The sequence below is a fragment of the Mirounga angustirostris genome, unplaced genomic scaffold (genome assembly GCF_029215605.1).
Source record: "Mirounga angustirostris isolate CCGP_5_RB_7025 unplaced genomic scaffold, mMirAng1.0.hap1 SCAF_4, whole genome shotgun sequence".
Taxonomy (NCBI): Eukaryota; Metazoa; Chordata; class Mammalia; order Carnivora; family Phocidae; genus Mirounga; species Mirounga angustirostris.
Window position 1 is genome coordinate 71871937 of NW_026991712.1, and position 27092 is coordinate 71899028.

At 40.4% G+C, this 27092-nt stretch overlaps 1 protein-coding gene across 4 annotated transcripts in view; it reads left to right on the forward strand.

Annotated features, from left to right (window-relative positions):
• NSMAF (neutral sphingomyelinase activation associated factor) overlaps positions 1-27092 on the forward strand; it is a 57285-nt gene that overhangs the window by 14099 nt on the left and 16094 nt on the right. Inside the window, exons 2-17 of one of the 4 annotated variants that reach the window (XM_045896515.3) lie at positions 3650-3739; positions 6494-6572; positions 6670-6737; positions 6820-6856; positions 11086-11136; positions 13468-13539; positions 13849-13896; positions 13993-14045; positions 19668-19797; positions 21531-21602; positions 21979-22087; positions 23019-23045; positions 24255-24431; positions 25942-26021; positions 26567-26657; positions 26751-26814. In XM_045896515.3, coding sequence (XP_045752471.2) covers positions 3650-3739; positions 6494-6572; positions 6670-6737; positions 6820-6856; positions 11086-11136; positions 13468-13539; positions 13849-13896; positions 13993-14045; positions 19668-19797; positions 21531-21602; positions 21979-22087; positions 23019-23045; positions 24255-24431; positions 25942-26021; positions 26567-26657; positions 26751-26814 — 1248 coding nt within the window. Of the gene's footprint in view, positions 1-3649; positions 3740-6493; positions 6573-6669; positions 6738-6819; positions 6857-11085; positions 11137-13467; positions 13540-13848; positions 13897-13992; positions 14046-19667; positions 19798-21429; positions 21603-21978; positions 22088-23018; positions 23046-24254; positions 24432-25941; positions 26022-26454; positions 26658-26750; positions 26815-27092 lie in introns of those variants that run through there. The other 3 variants (XM_045896516.3, XM_064588296.1, XM_064588297.1) reach the window with 3 other exon arrangements.

The following is a 27092-nucleotide window of genomic DNA, read 5'->3' on the forward strand; positions in this document are numbered from 1 at the left end:
ATGTGGTCACATTTGTTTATTTTTGCTCTTGTTGCTTATGCTTTTGGTGTCCTATCCAAGAAATCATTGCCAAATACACTGTCGTGAGGCTTTCCACCAAGTCTTCTTCTAGGAGTTTCATACTTTCAAGTCTTGCATTTAAGTCTTGAATCCATTTTGAGTTAATTTTTGTATGTGATGTTAATAAGGTACCAATTTCATTCTTTTGCATGTGGAAATCCAGTTTTCCCAGCACTATTTGTAGAAGAGATTGTCCTTTTCTTATTGTGTGGCCTCGGAACCCATATTTGAGCACATATGTGAGGGTTTATTTCTGAGCTCTATTCTGTTCCATTGGTTTATATGTCTGTCTGCTGATTTTGAATTTGTTTCAATTACTGTAGCTTTGTAATATGTTTTGAAATCAGGAACTGTGAGGCTGCCAGCTTTGTTTTTCTTTCTTGATCGTTTTGGCTATTCAATTCCATATGAATTTTAGGATTTTTTTTCTATTTCTTTAATAAATGCCATTGAGATTTTAATAGGGATTCCATTGAATCTGCAGATCACTTTGGGTAGTATGGACATTTAATAATATATTGTAATATTATATATATGATATATAATATATAATAGGAATATATTTTTATTTTTCTTTTAAAATATATATAATTAATATATAAATAAAATTATTAATATAATTATATTATTATATATAATAGGGTTATATATTTTTTATTTTTCTTTTTTTAAAAAGTACTTATTTTTATTTTTTTTATTTTTTTTTTAAAGATTTTATTTATTTATATGAGAGAGAGAATGAGATAGAGAGCATGAGAGGGGGGAGGGTCAGAGAGAGAGGCAGACTCCCTGCTGAGCAGGGAGCCCGACGTGGGACTCGATCCCGGGACTCCAGGATCATGACCTGAGCCGAAGGCAGTCGCTTAACCAACTGAGCCACCCAGGTGCCCAAAGAGTACTTATTTTTAATTCAAGTATCATTAACATACAGCATTATATTAGTTTCAGTGTATAACATAATGATTCAACAATCCTGTACATTACCCAGTGCTCATCACAAGTGTACTCTTAAACCCCTTTACCTATTTCAGCCATCACCCCACCCACTTCCCCTCTGGCAACCCACCAGTTTTCTATATACGAATCTGGTTATTTGGGGTTTTTTGGTCTCTTTTTTTCTTTACTCATTTGTTTCTTAAATTCCACATATGAGTGAAGTCATACGGTATTTGTCTCTCTCTGAGTTATTTCACTTAGCTTAATACCCTCTAGATCCATTCATGCTATTGCAAGGAATAGTACTACATTTTAATAATTATATGGAAGAGCTGGTTGTCTATGAGGGCTACTTGTGTTTCATAGCAATAAAATTATGCCATTGTCTTATTAAAGATACTTATTTTATTTTACCTTCTCTCCAAGAGGAGGAGTAGGGAGATGAAGAATGGGAAGAGAGGGTTATATAGCTCCAGGCCAAGCAAAGGGTTTCAGGTCATTAAGGCACAAGCTAAAAATAAGGGGCAAGGTAGCTATTAAGTATCTCTCTGATTTAACCTTCATGGAAAGTATCTGATGCATCAAAGGACTGCTCTGCTCTAGCAATCCTAACTCTTGTGATTGTACTGAAATCCAGAATAGGTATTAATAGTGAGCATTTTACTTTGAGCTCTGGCATTTTAGCCTATGATTAATTCTTATTCATGGATTTAAAGACACAAATAGGCTAATAAAAAGTTACCTATTAGGATGGTAAAGCTGGTTCCTGCTGTCATTATTCTTAATTTACGAGTTATATTCTTCTTTTGGTTCAGATCTTCTTTGGAATGAGCAATGTCTTGTTCCATGAATATAATTTCTTCTTTGTAAGTGAATTTATTATAGGCTTTTGACCTCCTGTTCTCTCTATTGTGTCTAGAACTCCAAGTTGTGTTCTTCTGCTTGTTTTGGTCTAGTTCTTTCATATTAGAGGCTGGTGATCTTGGGTTAGCCATTCGTGTTTTAGTGTGAAGCACGTAATTCTGTGTCACTGTGGGCGGGCCTTTTCTGTTGGGCTTCAGTATAGAAGGATATTGTAAAGACCTGGCTCTTTCAGATATTCCTATCCATGGGTCTTTTCTCTACAGCTGTTTCATATTTTCTAAAAATAATCTACCAAACTGTTACTTGGAATGGTTATGTCTTCCTACTTTTTTACGCCATAGCCCTGCTCTCCACTGTGCTTGATGTCTAGTTTGGAGACTCTTGCTCAGTTTTTGTCTAGAAAAACCAGAGTAAGGTAGGATAGGCATCGGGGGAGGAATCTGGGCTACTGACTCATTTAGACTTCTCACTATCCCCCGTATGTCCTCCCGGTCTTCTTTGTACTTGTTACCTGCGATTTCAGGACTTTCTGGAAGTCCTATGACTTGAGTTGGTTTTCTCCTGACTGGTACCTTCTACTGGAGGGTATGTCCTGTTCTCGTTTCTGACCACTGCTGATTCCTCCCATCTGCTTTCCATTTCTCTCAGGTTTGTTGCTCTCATCTTCACTTGTGACTCAGTTTTCTTTGCTGTGGTTTTACCATTTAAAAAATATTTTCGTTCACTCAGATTTTAGTGGGGCTTCTGGAGGGAGCAGAAAGAGACATACACGCTCGATCAGCTATGTTTATTGGTGATACCTTCCTCCAACACACCCGAATTCCAGTCCCACGCTCCCCCTGAGAGTTTCTCCTGTAACTCTAGATGCCACTGTTGTTTCCTGAACGAAAAACACTTGTTTCCAGTTATTTGCCATATATTTGTTTCTGTGGCCATACAACTGAATTAATACCTTTTCTTATTACCTTATTGTGTTTTTAAAAGTTTAAAACACTTGGGCGCCTGGGTGGCTGAGTTGGTTAAGTGTCTGCCTTTGGCTCAGGTCACTATCCTGTGGTCCTGGGATCAAGCCCCACATCAGGCTCCCTGCTCAGCGGGGAGCCTGCTTCTCCCTCTCCCTCTGCCTGCCACTCCCCCTGCTTGTGCTCTCTCTCTGTCAAATAAGTAAATAAAATCTTTAAAAAGAAAAAAAAGTTTAAAACACTTAAAACTTTAAAAAGAACTATATTTTAATCCTATCCTGTTTAATTTACTTATTTATTCAACACCAAAGCATTAGACTGGTTATTACAGGGAAATATCTAGAGTCTGCCTCTCAGAGGCATATGATCCTGTGGAAGTAGTAGGATATATGCAACCAACCATGAGGCAGAACACTTGAGCCGGAGAGGTGTGCAGTCTGGAAGGGGAGGTAGGGAAGCCTGGTGGTCAGCCAGCCGAAACAAAGGATGAAAACTCCATAGGTGGGCAAGCCCCAGGTTTGGTTCAGGCAAGAATAAGTTTTATTTCATGAAATTTGCGATTACTCCTAAAGGAATTAAAAAAAAAAAATCCACCTATAAGTAAGTTTTATTAATCTTTAACTCGGCTGGGCAAGTCTGTCTGTTGCTTTCTCCCACTGAATAGAGAAGAGCATTTTTGTGTATAATATACACCTAATAGGTATTTGTTGATTTAATGAATGGACAATCACTTTGGGAACAGACGCTTTGAATATTCTGCTTTCTTTTGCCTAAAAAACAATAAACATGAGGTTTCGTTTTGTTTGTTCTGGTTTTTCCAAATTTAGATTTTCCTTGCTCCTACTTAACTTGGAGGAATACTACTTTGAACAACACACAACTAATCATATTCAGAACAAGGGCAATCAGAATGAAAGGTAAGGAAGATTTTTGGATCTCTACAGAACCAACAGACCTTTCCCTTGTCTGATATTTTTAAAATTAAATGTATGGTCACGTAGATTTGTCGCCCTTTTGTACTGGGAAAGTAACGGGAAAGGAGGATTTTGAAGTTGCTGTCATAACTTCAGATATTTTCCAAAGCTGAGAAGCAGTATGTACGAATTCCTCTAACGTGGGTGTCTTAGCTCAACTGGACAGGACTGGTTCATTCCAGCTCTTTTTTCGTGTATCACTTTTGTACTTGTACTCTCAATTATTTGGGTTATGGTGTTATAAAGTAGTAATCATAAAAGACCAGAGTGGCATAAAAATCAGTACTTTCAAAATGAATAATTTGATTTGAACTGGAAGCAGAATCCATTTTCTCTGTATTGTAATCATTACTGTTTATTGCTATGAAAACAGATTCGGTTTCTTTGGCCGTAACTTTTGAAAGCTGTGTACAAAAATGTGTAATGAAGTGTTTTGTTTAAAATGCCAACTTGGAATTTAGATCAGAGTTGTTCCGGCAAAATTGTATCTACTAATGATTTCCTTTGGGGATGTCCCTTCACTATAGGCCACAACTTGAACATGCTTTGATATTAAATAAACTCTTTAATTTTTAGTGTTGTTCAGGTTTTATCTTGAAAGGACTATCAAAGCCATGTGGTATTTGTTTAAATACAACCTAGAGTGAAAATTACTTAGTTTTTGTTTGGGAGCTTATGACATGTCGTTTCCTTAGCATTCAGATTAGACAGTTATTGTTCCTTGGAAAGCAGAACCTTGCTTTCTTACTTCTGGAATTTTGTTCGTATTCTTCTCCCTAATTCTATACCTTTGTTTTTCCTCCCTATACTCCTCTGCCCCATACCATAACATGTCTTGCTTAAAATTAAGTGCATTTGTTTATTATTAAAACACAAATATAAGCTAGCAAACTGAAACCTGTTTTGTAATTTTTAAGTTATTATTAGAGTTCAGTGGTACGACCCATGGAAGTGAATTCGGTGATGTCTAGCAACATTGCATGTGCGTTAGTTAACCTATTGATCTAGCTAGGCTGCTTCTAGGGAACTATCTCAGAGGTACCCTGGGAAATAAAGAAATGGACATATGTACAAGGTTATTTATCATAACACTACTTGTAATTGCAAAATACTGGAAACAATCCAATGGGGAACTGATTGAATAGCAATGGCGTGTCCTCATAATGGAGTACTATGCAGCTGTAACAAAGGAACGAAGCAGCTCTGTATAGAGCTGTGGCGTGATCTCCAGCATATATTTAGTGCAAAAAGTAAGGGACCAAATACTGTGTATTGTATGCTGTCTTTCACATATTTATGAAAGGAAAGGAATAATTTTTGTTTCTATTTTTAAAAACTAAAAACATTTTAAATTATATGTTTAGAAAAACATAAACTAAAAGCTAATGAAAGCGATTATCTACACAGAAGAAGGATCAATGGGGAAATAATATAAAATGACAACTAGACTTCTCTGAATGTCCCTTATTTTATAACTTCGCTTTTGGAACTGCAGAAATATTTTACATATATTTTGATATAGAATTAAATTTGAGAAGAAATAGTAAATCTTAAAAATCGAAAAGAAAATGAAATAAGTGAACTTAACTATATGTAAGCTGGAAGGTTAACCGCAGAGAAGAACTATTTTAATCAGCTTCACAACATAGTAATTTGTGTCTCTGGGTGAGATATGACCTGAGTAGAAAAAGAATTGCAAAAAAGGTTGTAAATGTTTCAGTAGTAATATCATTGTTAGTAATTTTGGTATTATTAATTTGAAACTGGTTTATTCACATGTGCACATAGATTTATATAGTTAAATGAAGCAAATGAGTAATATGTTGATGCCAAGACAAGACTTTCAGGATGAGATACAAATCTCATAGTAAAGGAGTTAAGTTAAAAGCCTAATCTTACATTTGAATTGGAAACGTTTATATGGATTCATATACTTTTCTTTTAAAAGAAAGTATTTCCTAGCTTTCCCCTCGGGAAAAGCCTAGAAACAACCCCATAGCAATGAGATTGTGCTCTCTGAGTACTGCTTCCCAAGAAAAGGAGTGAGGGCTCTTTGAGAAGTGGCTGAGTCTAAGTCTGAGGCAGGCAGGGTGCAAGATGAACCTGGCACATCTTGTCCTACTGGCAAGTAAGGGAGGTATCAGAAACTACTATACATTGAATTAAAAGGACACAAGGGCCAACTTGAAGAATTGGGCAACAAACAGGACAAACTGAACATCAAAAAAGAACAATGCCTGCAGTGGTGGAAATGTATCAGAATCATTAAAATCCACAAGTTCATGAGCTCTTTAGATTGCCTGGCAGGGATCCTAGGACACCAACTCATTATTCCAAAACTTGATAAATAGAGGTAAAGAATCAAGCATTTTTTTTTCTGCTTTCTTTGTACCAATTGTACTTCAAATCATAGAGAAAAACTGTACTCCAAATCATAAATAAATACTGTAAAGTTGTTCTTTGTGGATGAATTCTAGATAATAAGAACAGAAGGAGTGATAAAAATTTCAGTCCCTAATGAATAATGGGATCAGGTTGGCAAACCATCAGCCTGGGGTCAATGTAATTAAAATTAATTATATTGTTGTTCTTTCAGTTAATGCTTTAGTTATCTACTTTCTAGTTAAAATGTATTATGATTCTTTTGTGACATTTCGTGTGTTCACTAATAATAATCCTTTATACTTTGATCCCTAGGAAAATCAGAGGCTCCTTAAAAATATGTTCAAAATCAGTTATTTTTGAACCGGATGCAATATCCCAGCCCATCATTAAGGTAAATGCATTTTAAATGTGAACAGAGACATTCCTACTTTTTGTGTATATTTTGTCCTTGCTTATTTTTGTAATATTTCTCTCTCAATTTTATCCAGATTCCTTTGAGAGATTGTATAAAAATAGGAAAACATGGAGAAAATGGATCCAATAGACACTTTTCAAAGTATGTCATTGTCACTAACTGTTTAATTTTACTTCTACCTAAAAAAATTATATATATTTAATGACTTTTATCTGCATTCTAGGGCAAAATCTGGGGAGATTTCACTCATTTTCAGTCAGGTAAGAAGCACATAGTAAATATTTTTTCCTAACCTTAGTGAACACACACACACACACTTTTTTTTTTTTTTTTTAGCACGGTGACATTATTTATTGAAATATCAGATAAAGACTGTTAGAAAAGATGTTTACATGCTTTAAGATTGAACCATTGAGGGGTGCCTGGGTGGCGCAGTCGGTTAGGCGTCTACCTTCGGCTCAGGTCATGATCCCAGGGTCCTAGGATCGAGCCCCACATCAGGCTCCCTTCTCAGTGGGGAGCCTGCTTCTCCCTTTGTGTGTGCCCTCTCATCTTTCACTCTGTCTCTCAAATAAATAAATAAAATCTTAAAAAAAAAAAAGATTGAACCATTGAGAACTGTATTTTTTTTAAAGCTGTGATTCTCTCATGAGATCCTTAATGTTTTTTTTTAAAGATTTTATTTATTAGAGAGAGAGAGAGAGAGCACACATGAGCAGGGGGGAGGGGCAGAGGGAGAAGCAGACTCCCCACTGAGCAGGGAGCTGGATGCGGGGCTTGATCCCAGGACCCTGGGACCATGACCTGAGCCGAAGGCAGATGCTTAACTGACTGAGCCACCCAGGTGCCCTGAGACCCTTAATGTTTATAAAGTTGTGTGAGGAGGGGGCGAAATCGGAGGGGTAGACGAACCATAAGAGACGATGGACTCTGAAAAACAAACTGAGGGTTCTAGAGGGGAGGGGGGTGGGAGGATGGGTTGGCCTGGTGATGGGTATTGAGGAGGGCACGTTCTGCATGGAGCACTGGGTGTTATGCACAAACAATGAGTCATGGAACACTACATCTAAAGCTAATGATGTAATGTATGGGGATTAACATAACAATAAAAAAATTAAAAAAAAAAAAAAGTTGTGTGAGGCCTGCAGGCTTGTGGTTTCATCCTCAGGAGTCCTGACAGCGTGTGGGGGTTGAGCTGGAAGCACTGTGGTCCCTCCTGTGCTCTCCGAGCCACTTAGAAGGTGGGAGGCCAGCAGCACAGCACCGAGGGAGGTCTCAGGGTGACTCGTGGTGACAACCAACTCAGGATGTGCTGTCTTGTACACATTATGAGGCTTGGGGTCCTCACCTTTTTTTCATCCCAGATTTATTCGGCATACATATATGTTCCCAGTATCGTGCTCAGTACCGGCAACACAGAAAAATCAAAACACGGTTTTTCTCCTATCATACACTTATATCATCTATAGATTTTTTTTTCTAAACTTATAAATAAGACGGGAGTAGAGGGCCTCTCGCACTTGCTTTTTGCTCTGGATTTTACCTTCTTCATCTCTAAAATGAGAGGGTTAGAGATCACGTTGCCCAAACTATGTGCAGGGCCCTAGTTCTGTGAAGTGTTGGAAGGAAATTCCCTCCACCGTCAAGTAAGTGTAGGAGAAGCTGTGGGAAGCAAAGACGCAGCTTTCTATACTTCAAGACTTGACTCAAAGCCTTAGCAAACAGAGAGAGGGTCCAGAGGAAGTGCCATGAGGGTCTCAAGGAGGCAGATGGTTGGGAGCAGAGGGTGCTCCCAGCGGTTTTTGGACCGCTTACCACTTCTGTTCATAGAACACTTTTTAATGTATATTGAAAAGTATTTTATGAAAGCCGGGAGTTATCAGATTAGGTGATTTTCAAGGTCTGCCTTGCATGAGTCAATGAATCTTAAGGAAGAAAGCATTTCACAGCCTATCTTTGACTTTATGTTGTTTGAACCGGCATATTGGCAAGCAGCTGTAGCCATCTATTACTCCGGGTGGTGGTTGGGGGGGCAGGGGCAGAATGCATTATTAATCATTGTGACCTGCACCTGTGCTCTCATTATTTCTGAAGTATTCTGCATCATGGCCTAATGCTAATAAATCCATATCTTGAAAGGAAGGGGTACTTTTTCAGTCAGAAGTGTGGTTTCCATTATAAAAATTATCCATTTTAATGTATTTACAGACTTATTAGAAGAGGTCTCGTGTCAGGCAAACTCAAAACCAGCTTCACATCGAGGGGTAATCAGTCAGAAGTTCCTCTTTCTAGAATTATTTCAAGCTTCCTAGATTGAGTATACAATTAAAAAAAAAAAACAAAAAACAACTTCTGTGGGTTTTGATTACCGTAAGTGGTCACACTGTTTCAGAAATATGTTATGGTCCTTTAGGCTTTAGAGAGTTTTGCTTCCAAATTTTCTTTTGTAGAATAAAGAGGGGTGTATGTGTGTAAATAATGTAAAAAATAAACGCCTTTTATTCAGGCATTTATATATTCAGTAAATATATTCAAGGTTATGAAGCTATAGGAAAGAACAAAATATCCAAAGCCCCTCTCCCATGGCCTTTACCTTGAGATGGGGGCAAGCGACAACAAGCGCACATCTTCTGTAATGACGACGATGCCAACAGGACGAAAGGATAGAGAAGGATGAGGAGCACGGGTGCTGCTGCACATACAAGGGCCAGGGGCGCCTGGCCAAGGAGGTGCATGTGAAGGCACACCACTCGGAAGGCCTGAGGGAATGAGCCAGCCAGTGGCTGCTCATCCTGAGCAGTGGAGGCCCTGAGAGGCGAGTGTCCTGGCGGGTGGCAGGCGCCGTGAGGATGAGTGTGCCTGGTGGGACAAGGCTCAGAGGGCAGCTGGGAAGAAGGGTTGGAGCAGTGGCAGGGGCTATGTCACGGAGAGCCTACGGGCCACAGTAAGGAGTCCGAATAAAGCGCAAAAGCGAAAAACCCCTGGAGAGCTGAGAAGAGGAGGGGCACCGTCTGCTTTGTATGTATTTGCACATCTCTTGGAGCCCCGGTAGAGAATATGCTGTGGGGGACACATGCCTTTAGGGGTGCTGAGAACCCAGAGGTTTTGGATCAGGATGGTAGCGATGGCAGGGTGGGAGATGGTCAGTGTCTGGATATATTCTGAAGGAAAACCCCACAGTTGTGCTGATGCGTTAGTTGCAAGGTGCAAAGGAAAACAGTCAGGAATGACTCCCAACAGGGTGGATAGCCGTGCCCTTTACTACTGTAAAGAAGCCTGAAGAGCACGCTTTGTTTAGAACGTGGCCTCCGAGAGGAACAGGCTGGTGGGCATTTGGGAGCAGTGGTGTGGGTCTCAGGGAGGAGGCGGAGGTGAGAAAGAGAACCTGGGTAATGCCCTGGGGCTGGATGAGGCTTCCCAACGGGGTGAGTGTGCACAGAGCGGTCTGAGGACGAAGGCTCAGGAGCTCCGCCAGGGGGAGGTTGGGAAGACAGAGGGTCCGAAGGAAGACAGAAGGAGCAGCAGATGAGGTCGGGGAGGGCCAGGAGTGGCGGCTTCCTGAACTGCTTCAGGAAGAACCATCAGCTCTGTCGTGTGCTCTGTGAGACAGACTCGAGGAAGTCCTTAGAACAGACTCTTGGGTTTGGTGACATGGAAATCCTCTGCACCTTTTAGGACCTTCTCAGGACTGGATTCCGTAACGTGTTGCGGCTGAAAACCTGTCCTGAGCCCAAGAGAAAGTACAGTCAGCTCTTGCAAAGAGTTTTGCCAGAAAAAGGAACAGAAATGGCAAAAGGAGGATATAAGACAAGGGAGGGTTTTTATCTATGGTTTTTTTCTAATGGGAGAGAGTGCAGCAACCGTATTACCACAGAAGCAAACGTTTTGAACAGCTGACGGGTGGAGGGAGGTCTACATTCTGTGGCCTCGTGGAGTGAGTGGTTTTGAGGGCCCAGGCACACCCTTCACCAAAACAGGAGGGAAGGCAGGGCTCAAGGTAGAGGCTCCGTGTTGATGGCTCTGGGGGTGATGTTGCTTGTTGGACATGGTTACTGACATACAGTGTAGTACCAAACACCGTGTGCCCAGATCACCTCTAGAGAAGAGAAATTTCTTTATGTTTAGAAATGTATCTCATACCACAGTGACTCTGTTTTACCCTTTTCGTAGAAAATTGGCACTTCGATTAGCTTCCTTCACCTGTCTACTTGGTTACTTGGTGCAAGTACGGACATTCATAAAACATCCTAAATATTTTATTTATCCAGGAATGGTTGCTACCTTGTTGCCTTGATGAATCTCTTTTTAATTTTATATTTATTATTCCAACATCAGAACGTTAAAGCCATATGAAGATCAATGCAAGTGCTTTTGGAAATTGATATTATGGAACAAGGATTTAAATTTGATTCATAATATCCTAATTTGTGGTAACTCATTACTCTAAAAATTTTTAGTTATTTTACAAGTATTGATTTGTCTTTCTCAGGTATATTTCATTAAAGAACACAACATTGTTGCCCCATATAAAATTGAAAGGGTAAGTAAAGCTTTTCATTTATTCCTAGCAATTTGTATAGTGATTTTAAGCAATAAGATTTTGTGACTTTATTAACATCTTTAATCTAATCTAATAATAATAATAATGAGTATTTAAAAAGCTTGTTACCCAGTTACAACAAAATTACCCAAGGGAGCCACAGACTTTAGTCCAAGAGATTTCAACTAACTTTTTGACTTAAAAACAAATGTGTCTAATAGGGGAGGAAAAAAGCTTAAATTATTAGATTGGAAACTGAAATCAGAATATGTATCATTTATAAGTTTATTTTGTTGGATATTACTGAGAATGTGTTTTTTTTTAAATGCTTGAGAAATATTGATAGGTTATAAAATACTCTTATTTGGGAGCTCAGTCATAATTTATAAATTTTCTTAACTGGGAGAAGCTATGACTAGACGTGAATACAATGTCTGGTTTTCCAGGACTTGTCAAGTAAGCAAAGATTTTACATTTCACCATTCTGTGCTTTACTTAATTCTTTTGCTACAACTTAATATATAGTAAAGGGATAGCTTTTACCAAAAGAGAGTCTTTATAGGACCTACATCAGGCTAGTGCTCTGGATAGGGCCACCTCTGTGAATGAGGAAAAGCCACCCTCTCTGAGCAGACAGCCCCGCAGGGTGAGTCTCTGTCTGCAGTTTCTCAGCCAGCAGTTGTGGGACCCGCAGACCACACGCCGTGGCCTTGGGGCTTTATGCACAAGAAACACGTGCATGTGCCAGTTAAGTCAGAAACCGTAAATACGAGATTTAATTACTCTCAGATGGGGCTGCTGGCATTTGGGGAAGGATAGTTCTTAATTGTGTGGGGCATCCCTTGCACTGCAGCCTGCTCCCAGGCTAAACTAAACACGCCTACTACACCATCACCCCTGCTGCTGGGTAGTTCCTCCATACATTGACCAAAGCCTCAAGGGGGTGGTAGGATATCCGCCCCCCCAAGCTGAGAACCACCGCCTGGGGGGCTCTCCCTGCTAAGGCTCTCCTGATACCCACTTGAAGTGCAAAGCAGTCCTTGGCCCATTGAAAAGTTATGTAAAGGGAGATGAGGGAGGTTGTCTGAAACAAAGAAAAGCTCTTTTGTTCCAGTGCGAATTAGAACACCCGAGGATTTCCACATTTAGGAGGGGCATAGTGATACTGATGGTGACCATGAGAGATAACAGAATAGGAAGCCCTTGTTCCTCTCATGGCGACCCTGATTCAATCAATAATACATGGACCAATGCCTTTTGTGACAAACCTGGAAACCAATTAAGAGGCCCTTCCCCCAGGTTAGCATGAAACCAGCTTCACTGAGGCTGATGGGGATGTTTGTAACACCCTTTCAATGTAGGTCCTCCGTGGGCCCAATACCATGTGATGGGAGGGAACTCTCAGCTCCCAACTTCTCCCGGGGAGGGAAAGAAAAGACTGGACCATGTGTCCAGGTTTCTGACTGTTGGGGTGGCTGCCTGAGGGACTGGCTTCTGTCTTGCCTGTCTTGGAGTGGTGACAGGACCTGGGGGACCCTAGATGCCTGGGGGCCGCTGAAAACAAGGAGGACCTGGACGTCAGGCTGGGGCTCCAGGGGACCCGTGGTCCAGCACACAGAGGACAGCACAGCCCGGCGGACTCAGAGAAGAGGAGAGCATGTGACACATCACATTAATCTTCACAATATCTAGTCCCTCATCCTCCGAGCACCTAAGTATTTGAAGCAGACACTGACAGAACTGAAGGAAGAAATTGACAGCAGCCCAATAATAATAGGAGACCTCAGCGCCCCACTTTCAGTAATGGGTAGAACATCCAGACAGAAGGTCATTTAGGAAATAGGAGATCTGAGCAACACTGTAGACCAGATGGACCTAAGGGACACATAGGGAACACTCTACCCAACAGCATCAGAATCCACATTCTTCTCTAATGCACACGGAACATTCTCTAGCATGCATCACATGTTAGGTCACAAAACGAATCAAAATAAATTCAAGATTGAAATCCTATCGAGTACCCCTTCTGCCCACCATGGAATAAAACTAGAAATACATAGCGGGAGGAACATTCACAAGTGTGTGGAAGTTGAGCAACACTCATGAACCAGCAGTGGGTCAAAGAAGAAGTAAAAAGGGAAGTTAAAAAATACCTTGAGACAAAATCAAAACCAGAACATGCCTAAACATGCTAAAGCAGTACTAAGGGGGAAGTTTGTAGTGATTATGTGCCTAGATTAAGGAAAAGAAACGTCAGCAGGGGTGTTGCAGATGTTCTTAAGGGAATACGGTTTGACATGCTTATTCTCTTCCTTTGATTTGATTTCTTAGGGCAAAATGGAGTATGTCTTTGAATTGGATGTTTCAGGGAAAGTGGAAGATGTTGTGGAGACCTTGCTTCAGGTAAGCCAGTGCCTCACTCGGGCATTCACCAGGCAAAGAATTCAAAGCAAACTTAGGCAGAAACTTAAAAAAAAAATCATATTCATACATCTCACTAAAACCACAATTTCTTTTATAAATATGAAGCAGATTTACTTGAATATGTTGAATTTGAAAACTATATATTAGAAAGAAGTCATAGATATATCAGAAGTGATTTTAACCATTACTAAGTAACAGAATGATTGCTGTTTTTCGTTGCTTCTAAGGAAATACCTTCATATTGTTTTAGAGAAAAAAATAAATTCCTGTATATTTGTAATATTGTAGCTTCACAGAGCGTCCCGCCTTGACAAACTAGGGGACCAAACTGCTATGGTAAGAATTTCTACAGTAAATTGTCTTTATTATGAATTAAATTATATTGAGGTTTTACTCATAAATACTTAATTTTAAATGGTTCTGTTTTCATAGATAACAGCTATTTTGCAGTCACGTTTGGCTAGGACATCATTTGACAAAAACAGGTAAGTTAATGATTTCATTCCTTGATTCTTTTTTTTTTTTTAATTTATATGAGAGAGAGAGAGAGTGAGCGCTTGTGTGCGTGTGAGTAGGGGGAGGGGCAGAGGGAATCTTAAGCAGACTCCCTGCTGATCATGGATACAGATGCAGGGGTCAATCCCAGGACCTCAAGATCACGACCTGAGCCAAAATCAAGAGTTGGATGCTTAACCACCTGAGCCTCCCAGGCGCCTCTCATTCTCTGATTCTAAGAGGAGTGCACGTCTTCAACCTGTATGCCTACTTCAGCTTGTCCCAAACCGCCCCTGTTACCATCTGTGGCACCCAGACCTGCGCGTGGTCGGGAATGGCCCTGGCCTCGGCTTCTCCATCCTGACTTTGGTCAGTCAGCCAGGCCTGTTGACTGATGCTCCTTAAGATCTTTCTAGTCTGTCACCATCTTTTCCCACTGTTGTTGCCTGAGTTCAGGCCACCATCACCTTCACTCAGAACACTCTAACAGCTCTTAGCTTGTCCACCTGCCCCCAGTCTGCCCTTCTCCTGTCCTCGCTTCCCTACTGTCCCGAGTGTACTTTGAAAATGTGTTTTTTCTAAAGAACTTACTTAATTATGTCACTTATCTGTTTAAAACTCTTCAAGATTTCCCACTGCCCTCAGGGTGAAGTCTCAACCTTCCATGGCTTCCAATCTAGCCCTTGCGCACTACTCTGGTCACTGGTGGCTTGTCTCGAATTCTGTGTGCTGGCTCTTTGCCTTTATACAGATCCCGAGCATGCCCCGTGCTCTCTTCCCTCTGAGCCTTTGGACGTGTTGCCTGTGCTTGGAGTGCTTGGCCTCCTTCCCCTTTTGCACCTGGCTGACTCTTACTTACTCATCTGATTTCAGCTTAGCTGTTGGTTGTTCCGGAAGGTCTTTCCTGACCTTTCAGTCTGTGATCAGTATCTTACTAAGGAGTCCTGCAGGGACCAGGAGACTGACTACATTCCTACTGGCCCAGTGTTTTTTTTCATTGATTTTCTTGGCTTTTCTAAGTATGAAGATATTTCCTGCAAATAATTATGCTTTTATATGAACCTGCTCTCTTATTTCTTTCTTGCCTCATACTAAGTAGATTTGCATCTCATCAGCAATACCACTGTATCAGTCACATAGCTTTATAATAACTCCCGACATCTGCAGGTTCAGGGCCTCACACCTTGTTTTCCTTTTTAATTTATGTCTTCACTATTCTTGGCCTTATGCTGCACTTCCATATAAATTTAGAAACAGCTTGTCAAGTTCCATAAAAGAAAGCTCCCTGAGATTTTGATTGTGATTGCAATGAATCACTCATTTATTTAGCCTTCTTTAATGTCTTCCTTATGGTTTTTTCCATAAAGGTCTTTCCTCTCTTGTGCTAGATTTATTCCAAGTACTTCATATTTTTGATGGTGTTGTAAATAGTGTCCTAAAAAGCTCATTTTCCGTTTATTGTTGATATATAGAATGCAGTGGATTTTTGTGTATTCATTTTGTTTTCAGCAACCCTGCTAGACTTTGTGATTAGCTCCATTAACTTTATATGTAAACTCTTTAATGTGTACAAAATCTTATGTATAAATTATTGCAGGCCCTATTCACTAAGTATTTTTATTTTAGATTCTTATTTTAGAGTTCTGCTAAATCTGTGGATCACTGCAGCTTAGGACAACAGAATGTACTGGTTGAATAGATTCATTTATGGATTATGATGTATTAGGCTTTTGCTAGATGCTTATGTTTATAAATGAGAATAGTTTATAATATTCTGTTTTATTGCTATCTTTGTGAGATTTGTGACCCTCACACTACACGTTAAAGTGTTGAAGAACTTGCCAGTGAAGCCATCTGGCCAATAATGTTTCTGCATTTATATTTGTTTGCTTCTTTTTCTGTTTTACCTACATAGCATTAATTTCCTTTCTATTTTAATACTTGTAGGATATATTAGGTAAGTGGATTGCTGGGGGAATAATAGCTTCCATTTTAGGAAGGAAAAGGAATAAGAGGAATTAGCTTCTTTTGACCTACTTAGAATGCATAATTCTTCTGAGTAGTGATTTTTTCAATCCTGGGCTTCAATGTGACATTAATTTAAAAAATGGCTCACTCTGGAAGTTTTAATTTAATCCAGTCTCTAAAATGTTAGGCTGAAGAATTTGGGGAAGAAACTTTTGCGGAATAAAATAAGATACTCCAGTGTTATGTACTTCCTCTCAAAGAAAAAAGTAAACTTTTGCCAAAATAAGCTTTCATCATGGTTCTGAGGAAATACTTTCTTATTGAAGAAATGAAGGGTACTATATTTATTTTTCTCTACTGTTCATTCTGAAAATTTCAAATCCTCACAAGTTGAAAGAGTAACATAATGAACACAGAGACCCTACAGGTCACCAGGGTTAGTTTGTTAACATTTTGCCAGATTTGCTTTAGTTCGCGCATGCTCTGTGAGTGCGTGTGCGTGCAGGTGTATATGGTATGTGTGTATATACATATAGGTAATGTGTACCTGCATGTATATGTATTGTGTATAAAATACATACCTTTTTCAGAATCACTTAAAATTACATTACAAGATGTCATGACACTTGCCCCGTAATTACTTCAACACGTATCTCTTCAAAGGGTATTCTCTGGCCCTCCTCCCTACTGTTACAGTACTCAAGTACCAATGCTTCTTCTCTAACGCCATGTAATTTATAGTTTCATATTCACGTTTCCCCCCTTTTGCACCCCAAAACATACCCTTTAAAGTACTTTATGTGAGGCTAATTTTAGATCTAAAGAAAAGGTGTAAAGATAATAAAGACAATCCACAGAGGTCTTTTACACCTCACCCGCTTTCCCCCACTGTTATATGTTCAGTCTGTCGATGTGGTCATATGTGGATGGACGGATTCCTAGATTGGGGATTTTTTTGATGCTATTTAAATTTGATTTTTCCAATTATTTGTTACTGGTATATAGAAATACAGTGGGTTTTTTTTTTTTTTCATCCACCTTGTATTCTGTGACATTTCCAGATTTACTCATTAGTCCTAGTGGGTTTTTTATAGATTGCATAGAGTTTTCTATATACATAATTGTTTAATCTGTGAATAATGACCATTTCACAGAAATCCTTGTGGCTTTTATTTCTATGTCTTGCCTCATTGTACTGTTTAATTAATAGATGTGGTGGGAGCACATCCTTGCCCTGTTCTTGATCTTACGGGAAAAGGGTTTATTTCACAACTGAAGAACGAGGCTAGCTGTAGGATTTTCATGGATGCCCTTTATCAGAATGAAGAAGCTCCCTTTTAGCCCTGGTTTGCCGAGAGTATTTTCAATGATAGGTTTAGAGTTTTGTTAAATATTTTTTTCTGCACTTACTGAAATGATCACATTTTTTTCTACTTTATTCTGTTAATGTTGTGAATTACATTGATTTTTTTTTCAGTGTTAAGCCAACCTTCTTCATGGGATAAATCCAACTTGATCATGATGTATTCTTTTTATCATAAATGAATTAGGGGCACCTGGGGGACTCAACTGGTTAAGTATCCGACTTCTGGTTTCAGCTCAGGTCATGATCTCAGGGTTGTGAGATCAAGCCCTGCATTGGGTTCTGCATTGAGCATGGAGTGTGCTTGAGATTCTCTCTTTCCCTCTCCCTCTGCCCTCCCCCCACCGCCATGCTTGCTCTCACTCTCTCTAAAAAATTGAATGAATGAATGAATGAATGAATTAAACATCCCCATTAAAAAGTAGAGGTTGTCAGACTGTATAAAAAGCAAGACTCAACTATATAAACTGTGTGTGTTTTCAGAAACAGAATGAGGACACAGGTTCAAAACAGGGGATAGAAAAAGATATACCATACAATCATACCACATGAAAATCCTGGTATGACTAGATTAAAAGAGGACAAAGCAGACTTCAAGACAAATGGATAAGGAGGGATACTTCATAGTGATGAAGGGTTCAACACATCAAGAAGACATTACACATCTAAATGTATATGAACCTAACAATATAGCTTCATAATACATAAGGCATAAATTTGACAGAAATGGGAGGAATAATTCCACAATTATTGGCAATTTCAACACCCTTCTCTCAGTAATTGATGATAGAACAAAATTGACAAAAACATCAACAAAGTATAGATGATCTGAACAACCCTCAACCAGATGGACCTAAATGACATATGTAATTATTGATGTAGTTGATTTTAAACCCACTGTCTTAGTGTTTGTTAGCATTCCATTTGTTCTTTGTTTTTCTGACCCTCCTTTCTTAGCCTGACTGGACTTCTCTGCTGTGTCTGGTCTGTTGTTCAGCTTGCTTAAGTAATTCTTCATTTCTCTTATCTGGAAGTAGAGACCCAACTAAATGCTGTTTACCTCCAGAAGTGGTTGTGTGCCCACCCCTTCTTGTGCCGGGGGCTCTGACAGCGCGATCTGTGACTGAGCGGGGTGAAGGCTTCATGGCAGCCATAGCTACGTTCCCCACCTCTGCTGCCTACAATTATTTTTGGGGAGCGATCAAGACCTTCAGGACCTGAGCGCCTGAAGGATCCTGGAGATATCATACGCCTTTCGGCCGAGCCACCAACCTTCTAAACGCTGGAAGATTTCCCCCTGCTCCCCACCCAGTGGCAGCATGTTTGCGCCTCTGCTCTTCAGTCCCGACTCTGCTTTCGGCTTCTTTCTAGACCTCTCTCCATCCCGCAGCCCTTCCCCTTCTATCTGTCGCCACCCAAGGCCACCCAACCATTGCTCTCTTCACTCAGGTTTCTTTGCATCTTAAGCTTCCTGACCGCTTTTAAAAAAGGCTTGTGTAGCTCTTCTGGCCGGTGTGTGGTTAGGGTGACAGCTCTGAGGTCCCCTTCACTTCCTAAGGAAGGAGAAGTCTGTCCCGTGGCTTTCGTCCCATTGTTACTTATAACAACGGGGAGATTTATTTTTAACCCAGTTATGTCACTAAGGACTTGCCTTCAGATATTGATGACTTGGTTGTTTCCCCTCTAATTTTTTTTTTTACTCATTAGTAAAGCAAAAAGAAAATGGACTTTTTCGACTAGTTAAATAATTTAGGAGGGGTAGTGGAAAAATCACATTTGACTGGGTTTACTGCAGCCGCAAAAGAACATACCTTGGAACTGACGTTCAAGTAATTGTAATTATGGACTCATGGCCTTATAAAGTGCTGTGTGAAGTAAATGGCACCTGTGACTCTAAAAATAGGTCTTAAGAGACACAACAATAGAAAAATATGTTAATATAGGAATAGTTTCAAGGCCAGTTTATTTTGGGAGGAAAAAGAGTTCAGCTATAAAGGGTTCTTTGGTTATTACTTATTTGTCTTCTCTTCTGTGATAAACTCATCTGTTGTTGTTGTTGTTTGAGTTCTCACTAGACCATCTGAAAGAATGTCAAGTTTTTTGGTGTTTTTTTTTTAAAGAATGTCAGTTTTATTTAAACCACCAATTTTTATAGTACCATTTTTCTGGTATTAAGTGTAGTGTTTAGACAGATGTCCATACATAGTCACACTGTAGCTCCCTTTGAGAAAGTAGATTGGTTTGTGATTTTTCTTACTTCTGCTGAAAACTGTATTGTCAGATTCCAGAGTGTTTCTGAAAAGCTGCACATGGAATGCAAAGCAGAAATGGTGACGCCGCTGGTGACGAATCCTGGACACGTGTGCATCACCGACACAAACCTGTATTTTCAGCCTCTCAACGGGTACCCGGTAAGGAGAGACGCAGGGTCAGATGGGGAGCTGCTTTAGCACTGGAATAGTCATCTTTCCTGGGAACTTGACCTCACAGTTCTGGTGTTATAGTTTGGCGAGGATCGAAATTCCGCCCCCTTCCCCTCTAGCAGCTGTGTGTTCAACAGGCCTCCCTATGTCATCCTGATGCCCGCTCATCCAGATTCGAGCTCTTCCGATCTCTTTTCAGTAATTCTGGGGTCCCTTGCCCTCACTGTGACAAGAAACCCTGCCTGCCCCCCAGCCCCCAATTTTAGTAAAGGGTTGTTAGAGGTTTATACCTTTCTCCTTGGAAGCACTTCTGGAAGAGACCAATGAAATATACTAAAATTAAAGAGAAATGGGTATTTTCTGTATATCTGCTTATGTGCCCATATATGTGGGTATTACTTGTTTTTCTTTAATGAGGAGCAGAATCAGTAGATCTGAGTCTATCACAAGCAGTATGGCGTGGTCCCCTGCCAGCCAGCACAGAGGGGCCGGTGGAGATTCTGTCATCGAACAGCTGTGGTGCTTCTACCGTGATGGTGGAAACAGTCTTCTCTTTCTCAGTGACTTTAGATTTACTGGGCCAGATAGTAAAGATAAACTCGGATTTGCACACTAAAATTTGTAAAAATATGTCACTTTATCTAGATGTGAACACTCTTTGGAGTGGTTCATTAAAAGAACAGAAATGCTAATACACTCTGATAGTGTGTTGGACCCTTTGGCAGGGCAGCTTAAAGAACGTGTTTTCTGTCATAGGAGGCTACGTCCTGGAAATTCTCCAGGCTGGTGGGTCAGTCATTCTGTCACTAAAACATCTAATGCTTTTGTGTGAGGAATGGTGCTATGGCAGGTCTGTCCACCAGGTGGCAGGGCACCCCCACCAAGCCCTCCCACAGACGCTACACATCGCTGAAGGGCATGCTCTACTGGTGTTCATAGTTGGCTTGACCACTCCTGTTACTATGGCTTGGGTCAAAAACTTTTGGGATAATATCTGAGTATGTGCTAGAGCTTCAGGATCCATAGTGTGAGCATGTATCCCCTCCCAAATCTCTGGGCTAGGATCCTTGACCAGTCTTCAGGAAGTTTCCACAGTTCCACATGTGGGCTTTTCCTCCCTCTCACTTGGGGAAAGGTGGATGTGTCACCATTTAGCCAATCTCAGTGGCTTTTCTAACCTCATTCTGCTCTTACTAGTGTTTTAAGCCTCTTGAGAAGCAAGAAAATTTTCCTCCTCATAAAGAAAGAAAAATTTAGAGGCCCTGCTTAATACCGTAGTTGTTTATGAGCCTTAATACAATGTAGTTTTTACAGAGATAAAGGACAAGATTCTAAAAGAAGAGGTACTGTGTCAGTTCCAAGAAAACCGTTGATCTATAAAAAGATAGCAAAATTCCTGAGAGGTTATCTGTACCAGCACTTTAATATCCCTTATTACTCAGCAACCTTGCAGGACCCTGAATGATAGATCAGTGCATTATCATTTTGGGGGTCCTGAGCGAGGGTAGGGAGACTCATCCAGGGTCATAAAGTTAGTGGAAAAGGGCAGACCAGGACGTAAAACCAGAAATGCCTTGTTCTAAGAGCTGCCTTTCTGATTGTTCACATGTAACACGTCAGGAAGTCAAGATTTGGCCACTTTTTCACCTTTCTGATACCAAAGGGCAGCTTCTAATTGTGTCCGAACGTTGATGTTTGAGATTGTCTTTCTACTTTTAAAGAAACCTGTGGTCCAGATAACACTCCAAGATGTCCGCCGCATTTACAAAAGGAGGCACGGCCTCATGCCTTTGGTGAGTTCCTGTGGAATGTCACTTCTCAGTGGATGATTGTCAGATCTTCAGTTTAGCCAATGGTTTATTGACTTGTAAACACTCATGGCATGTCTGAAAAGTGCAAGTATGTCATATTGTAAGCACGTTGTCTCCAAGTCTCCAAGGATGAACTGTGTGCGTGCATGCATACACATACCATGCACATATTCATACAAACACACGCATGTGTGTGCATCGCTGAATCAAATTTATATGTGGAGAATGTAAATAAATAAGATCTGCAGATAAAAAATATGGATCTTTAACTGAAAAGCTTTTGTACTTATGTCACTTGTTTTGAGTTGGCAAGGTAAACAGTGTTATTTATTTTACTGTTTTCTTTCTGAATTTATAGGGCTTGGAAGTGTTTTGCACAGAAGACGATCTCTGTTCTGACATCTACCTAAAGTTCTATGAACCTCAAGATAGAGATGACCTCTATTTTTATATTGCCACGTATCTAGGTATGGTGCTCACCCTTCATTGTATCCATTCACATGAGGGTCGTTCAACTCCTAAGTACCTGGGTTAGGAAATAGGAGAAGAGAAATGCTATATCTAGAATCACCTCTCTGGGTCTCCTTATTCCTTCTCATCAGGAACTAGGGTTGGCAAATGGCATTCTATAAACTAAATCATAATTTCATATAAATGAAATTTGGCAATAGTTCACTCCGATTGTGTGTTTGAAAAACTCTTGATCAACATATTTAAATGTTTTTTATATTTTAACAACCCCCAAGTTGAATGGATTATGAAGAATTCACCTAATTATTTTTCTCTTCAGTCTTGTCTATATTCGTTTTTGGAAACCGGGATTTGGTTTCTTAATTTGAAGCAGTGAGTTGTCCATCATGTGTTTGTAATCGTTAACTATGGTCTTAATCACAAAGCTGGAAAACGACACAAAAGGAACACATGAGCCTTCTGTACTCCGTATAGTACCATGGGACTTGATTTGCTTTTAATTAATAATTCCTCAGTCTTCCATAAAAATGTGAAGTTTCCCACCTTTATCAGAAAGAACACCTGATTTTTCTTTTTAGTCATAAACATATGAAATTGTACGCTTGAATTATTCTTGTTTACAGAGTTGTTAGATGACTAGAATGGGTTGATTTTCAAAAATAGATGTTGGGATTTTATTACTGCCATCTTAACTTTGTTTGCTAGTCTTACTCCCTTAGACATGGAATTTTCCCTCAGAAGAATAGTTTATTTTCAATAAGGAATATATTTTATTTTATAGTAGGCTTAGAGTGCAAATTTTTTTCTTCTCACATTAAGCTGTTAGGTTTACTTAATGCGTAAGTATAGCTCTGATACAAGTTGACTGTTATTTCCTGCCTCCTGATTAAATTTTTTTTCATTTTATTCCTCTAACTATATAACAAGATTACAACAAAAAACTCAACTTTCATGGTGAGTCCTAAAATCTCAAGTCATAACACTTGCCATGACCTAAAAACCTGTCTTCTTGAAGCTTCCTTATTCCCTCTGATCTTATTACTCAGGTTGGTCAGACTTTCTCTGTGGTGTTGGGAGTGTGGGAAATGAGAATAAGCATTTTGAGTTTTTAAGCTCTTTCCTCATAGCTGGTTAGAGAAGAAACTTGGTAAAAGTAAATAAGGATAAATACTGAGTCAACAGATGAGTTAGATAAGTTGCTTGGTACAGCCAACAAAACGTTGAAAGCAGAATTTTCCGAATGAAATAAAACAGTTGAGTCACTTTATGCTCTCCAAGAGGAAGGTTCTCCATGGTGCCACATACTCTGTGATTCCATGTTTCCTGAGGGGGTGTGGGGGACTTTCTGGTTCTTCTCCTTTGAGAAATCACGTTTTCCTGCCAGAGGCCTTTTTCTCCTTCAGCGGGTTCTTTTCTTTGCCTCGCTCTTCACATGCCTACAGAATACATAGACATTGGCAAATCTGTGGTAGTAGACCTCTTACTGATCTAAAAGAGAACTCAGATTGTTTTTGTTTTGATTTCATAAAAAATGGAGGAACTAAGCTTTTACAAATGGTCATGGCTTCTTAAAGGCATTAAACCTCAAGCACTTTGTATATATTGCAGGCCATATATAATATAGTAAATATTATGCATTACCATGTAATAACTACATATTTGCTCCATGCCTTCATATTTGTTTTATATCATACATTTAACATAGACAGTATTTTTAGATATGTAATAATATTCCCTCCTGGTGAATATCCTTGCAGATACTCATATTTAATGCAACAGGCATTTGGTGAAAACCAACCACAGCCTACTTTTCATTTTCTTAAAACGTATTTTTCAAAAATGCATTAGAGGTTCTACATTTAAAACATCTAATTTTGGGGGCGCCTGGGAGGCTCAGTGGGTTAAGCGTCTGCCTTCGGCTCAGGTCATGGTCCCGGGGTCCTGGGATCGAGCCCCGCGTCGGGCTGCCTGCTCCGCGGGAAGCCTGCTTCCCCTCCCCCACTCCCCATGCTCGTGTTCCCTCTCTCTCTGTCTCTCTCTCTGTCAAATAAATAAACCTTAAAAAAACCAAGCAAGCCCCAACCATCTAGTTTTACACGCTCGGTGCAACTTAGCCAGCGTTGGCCGAGTTCAGTGGCGACCCGGCGGGCCCTGTCCCCCTAGAGCACCACGCGGCGGAGCGCACGGCCGAGAGCTACACGCTGCAGTGGCAGCGCGGGCACCTGTCCAACTACCAGTACCTCCTGCACCTCAACAACCTGGCGGACCGCAGCTGCAACGACCTCTCTCAGTACCCCGTGTTCCCGTGGGTCATCGGCGACTACTGCAGCGCTGCGCTGGGTAAATGCTGGGTAAATGCCACGAAGCCGAGGGCCGAGAGGAAAGCCGGAGGTCCGGCTGTGATCTGCAGAGGCAGATCCGAGCCCGTCTGGATTTCCGTACTAACGATTGCTAGTTTCCCTCCCGAGGTCCCGGGTCGGTGTTCTCTCAGTTAGACGGGCTTTACGTGTGCTTTCTCCACTATCGCTTAAATTCTTTTAATCCTGGGCGCCTGGGTGGCTCAGTTGGTTAAGCGACTGCCTTCGGCTCAGGTCATGATCCTGGAGTCCCAGGATCGAGTCCCACATCAGGCTCCCTGCTCGGCAGGGAGTCTGCTTCTCCCTCTGACCCTCTTCCCTCTCATGCTCTCTGTCTCTCATTCTCTCTCTCTCAAATAAATAAATAAAATCTTTAAAAAAAAAAAAAAAATTCTTTTAATCCTAAAACAAGGGCTCACAGACTTCTTGAAAGACATGCCCAGAAAGTATGCGTATGTTTTTAAGCCGGGTCATTATTACATGTCATGCCCACATTTGAAATGCTTGTTTTTCACTTTGAAAAATTGTTGCTCGGGTTGTCCTTCTGTTTTAAAATCCACACTCAAAAATGTGATTGCCAAAAGCGATAATTATTCATTTTAGAACATTTAGAAAGTACTGAAATATTTAAAGAAGGAAATAAACATCATCAATAATCACATTAATGAGAGAGAACCATTTTAACCTTGTGGTATATGTATTTCTCTCAAATTATTTTAACAAAAATGGGACTGTATTATAATTTGATTTTGTAATATTCTAAATTATATATTGTGAACAATAAATTCCTTTTAGACAGTTCACTAATCGAACCCTCACACTTGAAAGAAATAACAGACTTTCTGGGACTGTGAGAATTTATTTCTGTGATAATATTCAGTCCCCAATTCTCAAATTATGTTATTATCACACAATAATAATATTCACTGTAATTCAAACTTCAGCAAATCTTGGTAAAAGAATACTGACTTTTAAAATGTACTTATTTTTTGTTGTTGTTTTCCTTAGAATATAGTTTTTTAAAACCAGTAGTTCTTTAAAAAAAAAAAAAATCAGGGCACCTGGGTGGCTCAGATGGTTAAGCCTCTGCCTTTGGCTCAGGTCATGATCTCAGGGTCCTGGGATCCAGACCTGAGTCTGGCTCCCTGCTCAGCAGGGAGTCTGCTTCTCCCTCTCCCTCTGCCTCTCCCCCTGCTTGTGCTCTCTCTGTCTGTTTCTCTCAAATGAATAAAAAAATCTTTAAAAACAAATCAATAGTTGGGGCATTTTCAAATTAGAAATGCTACTCTTGAGTGACTTGCTGACTTAAAACTCAAGCCCTAACCTTTACAGTTATGTAAGTGACTATCAGAAATACTCTAATTCTAATGGGTTTGTCTCAATTTTTAAAAATTATTTGTAGAAATAAATCTGTGCATGTGTATCCATGGCGGGGGGTAATGTTATTAAGTTTGCTAGCTTTATTTTAATTAATTCATTTTTTAAATCTACAGATTTGTCAAATCCAGGAACGTTCCGGGATCTTAGCAGGCCAGTAGGGGCTCTAAACAAGGAACGGCTGGAGAGACTCCTGGTACGTGGATTTGGGGATGCCTGGCTTCTAAGCAGCTCCCTGAGCCGTGACCTCTGTTTTTATAGTAAGGGAAACTCATTTCTCCAAGACTTAGGGGAGGTCTATGCCGAGTGACTAGAAGATCTAGGTCATACTTTTTCTTACTCCCTCTCTGCCCTCTGCCTTCCCCCGTGAGTTTAGCTGCTCACCCACCCCCATTTGCATCTTCTGCCTGCAGTTGAGGAAGTAGGAGGCAGGCCGTCTCACAAGTTTAGGGATTTAGTTGCGCGAAGGTGCTCTCTAGTGAACTGCACAAGGGCCGTGTAACGTCCGTTCTGTTCAAACCGGCCCAGCATTGCTCCCACTGAGCCAAGAAAAGCTAAATACTTGTCACGGGAATACTGTGTGTGTTCACAGTTGTTTTCCCCCTCCTCTTCTCCCTTTCCTACTTAAGAGAGAAACTAAGGGATGTAACGTAGCCAGGCCACGATCTGAGGTTTGACTACTTGCCGCAGTCACTGTTTTCCCGGCCGACGCCTAGCAGGATCTTTCTCGGTCTGTTGCAGACCCGCTACCAGGAAATGCCAGAGCCAAAGTTCATGTACGGCAGTCACTACTCTTCCCCTGGCTACGTGCTCTTTTATCTTGTGAGGATCGGTAAGATTCCGTGTCAGTGCTCCCGATTCAGTGCTGTTTCTCGTGTGTTCTCAGGGGTTCTGTTACCTCACTTAACTCTGATTTCCCCTCTAGCGCCCGAGTACATGCTGTGTCTGCAGAATGGAAGATTTGATAACGCAGATAGAATGTTCAACAGGTTTGACCCAATGCTTCACCTACCTGTTCTTAAACTCTCTAATTGTAAATGTACAATGTGTTTGCCTCAAAAAACCAGATACACAAATGTCAAGAAATGCCAAGAATCGCTGATTGGTACATCTGTCTGTTCATTTCAGGCTTTTTCTAGTCGTGTGTGTGTGTGTGTAATTGTAAGAACATCTTTTAATTACAGCTTTTGTCCTGCCTATTGTAGCCTCATCGTATTCAGTATTGAAGTTTTCCCCCATATCGGATGTTCTTCAAAACAGTGACTTT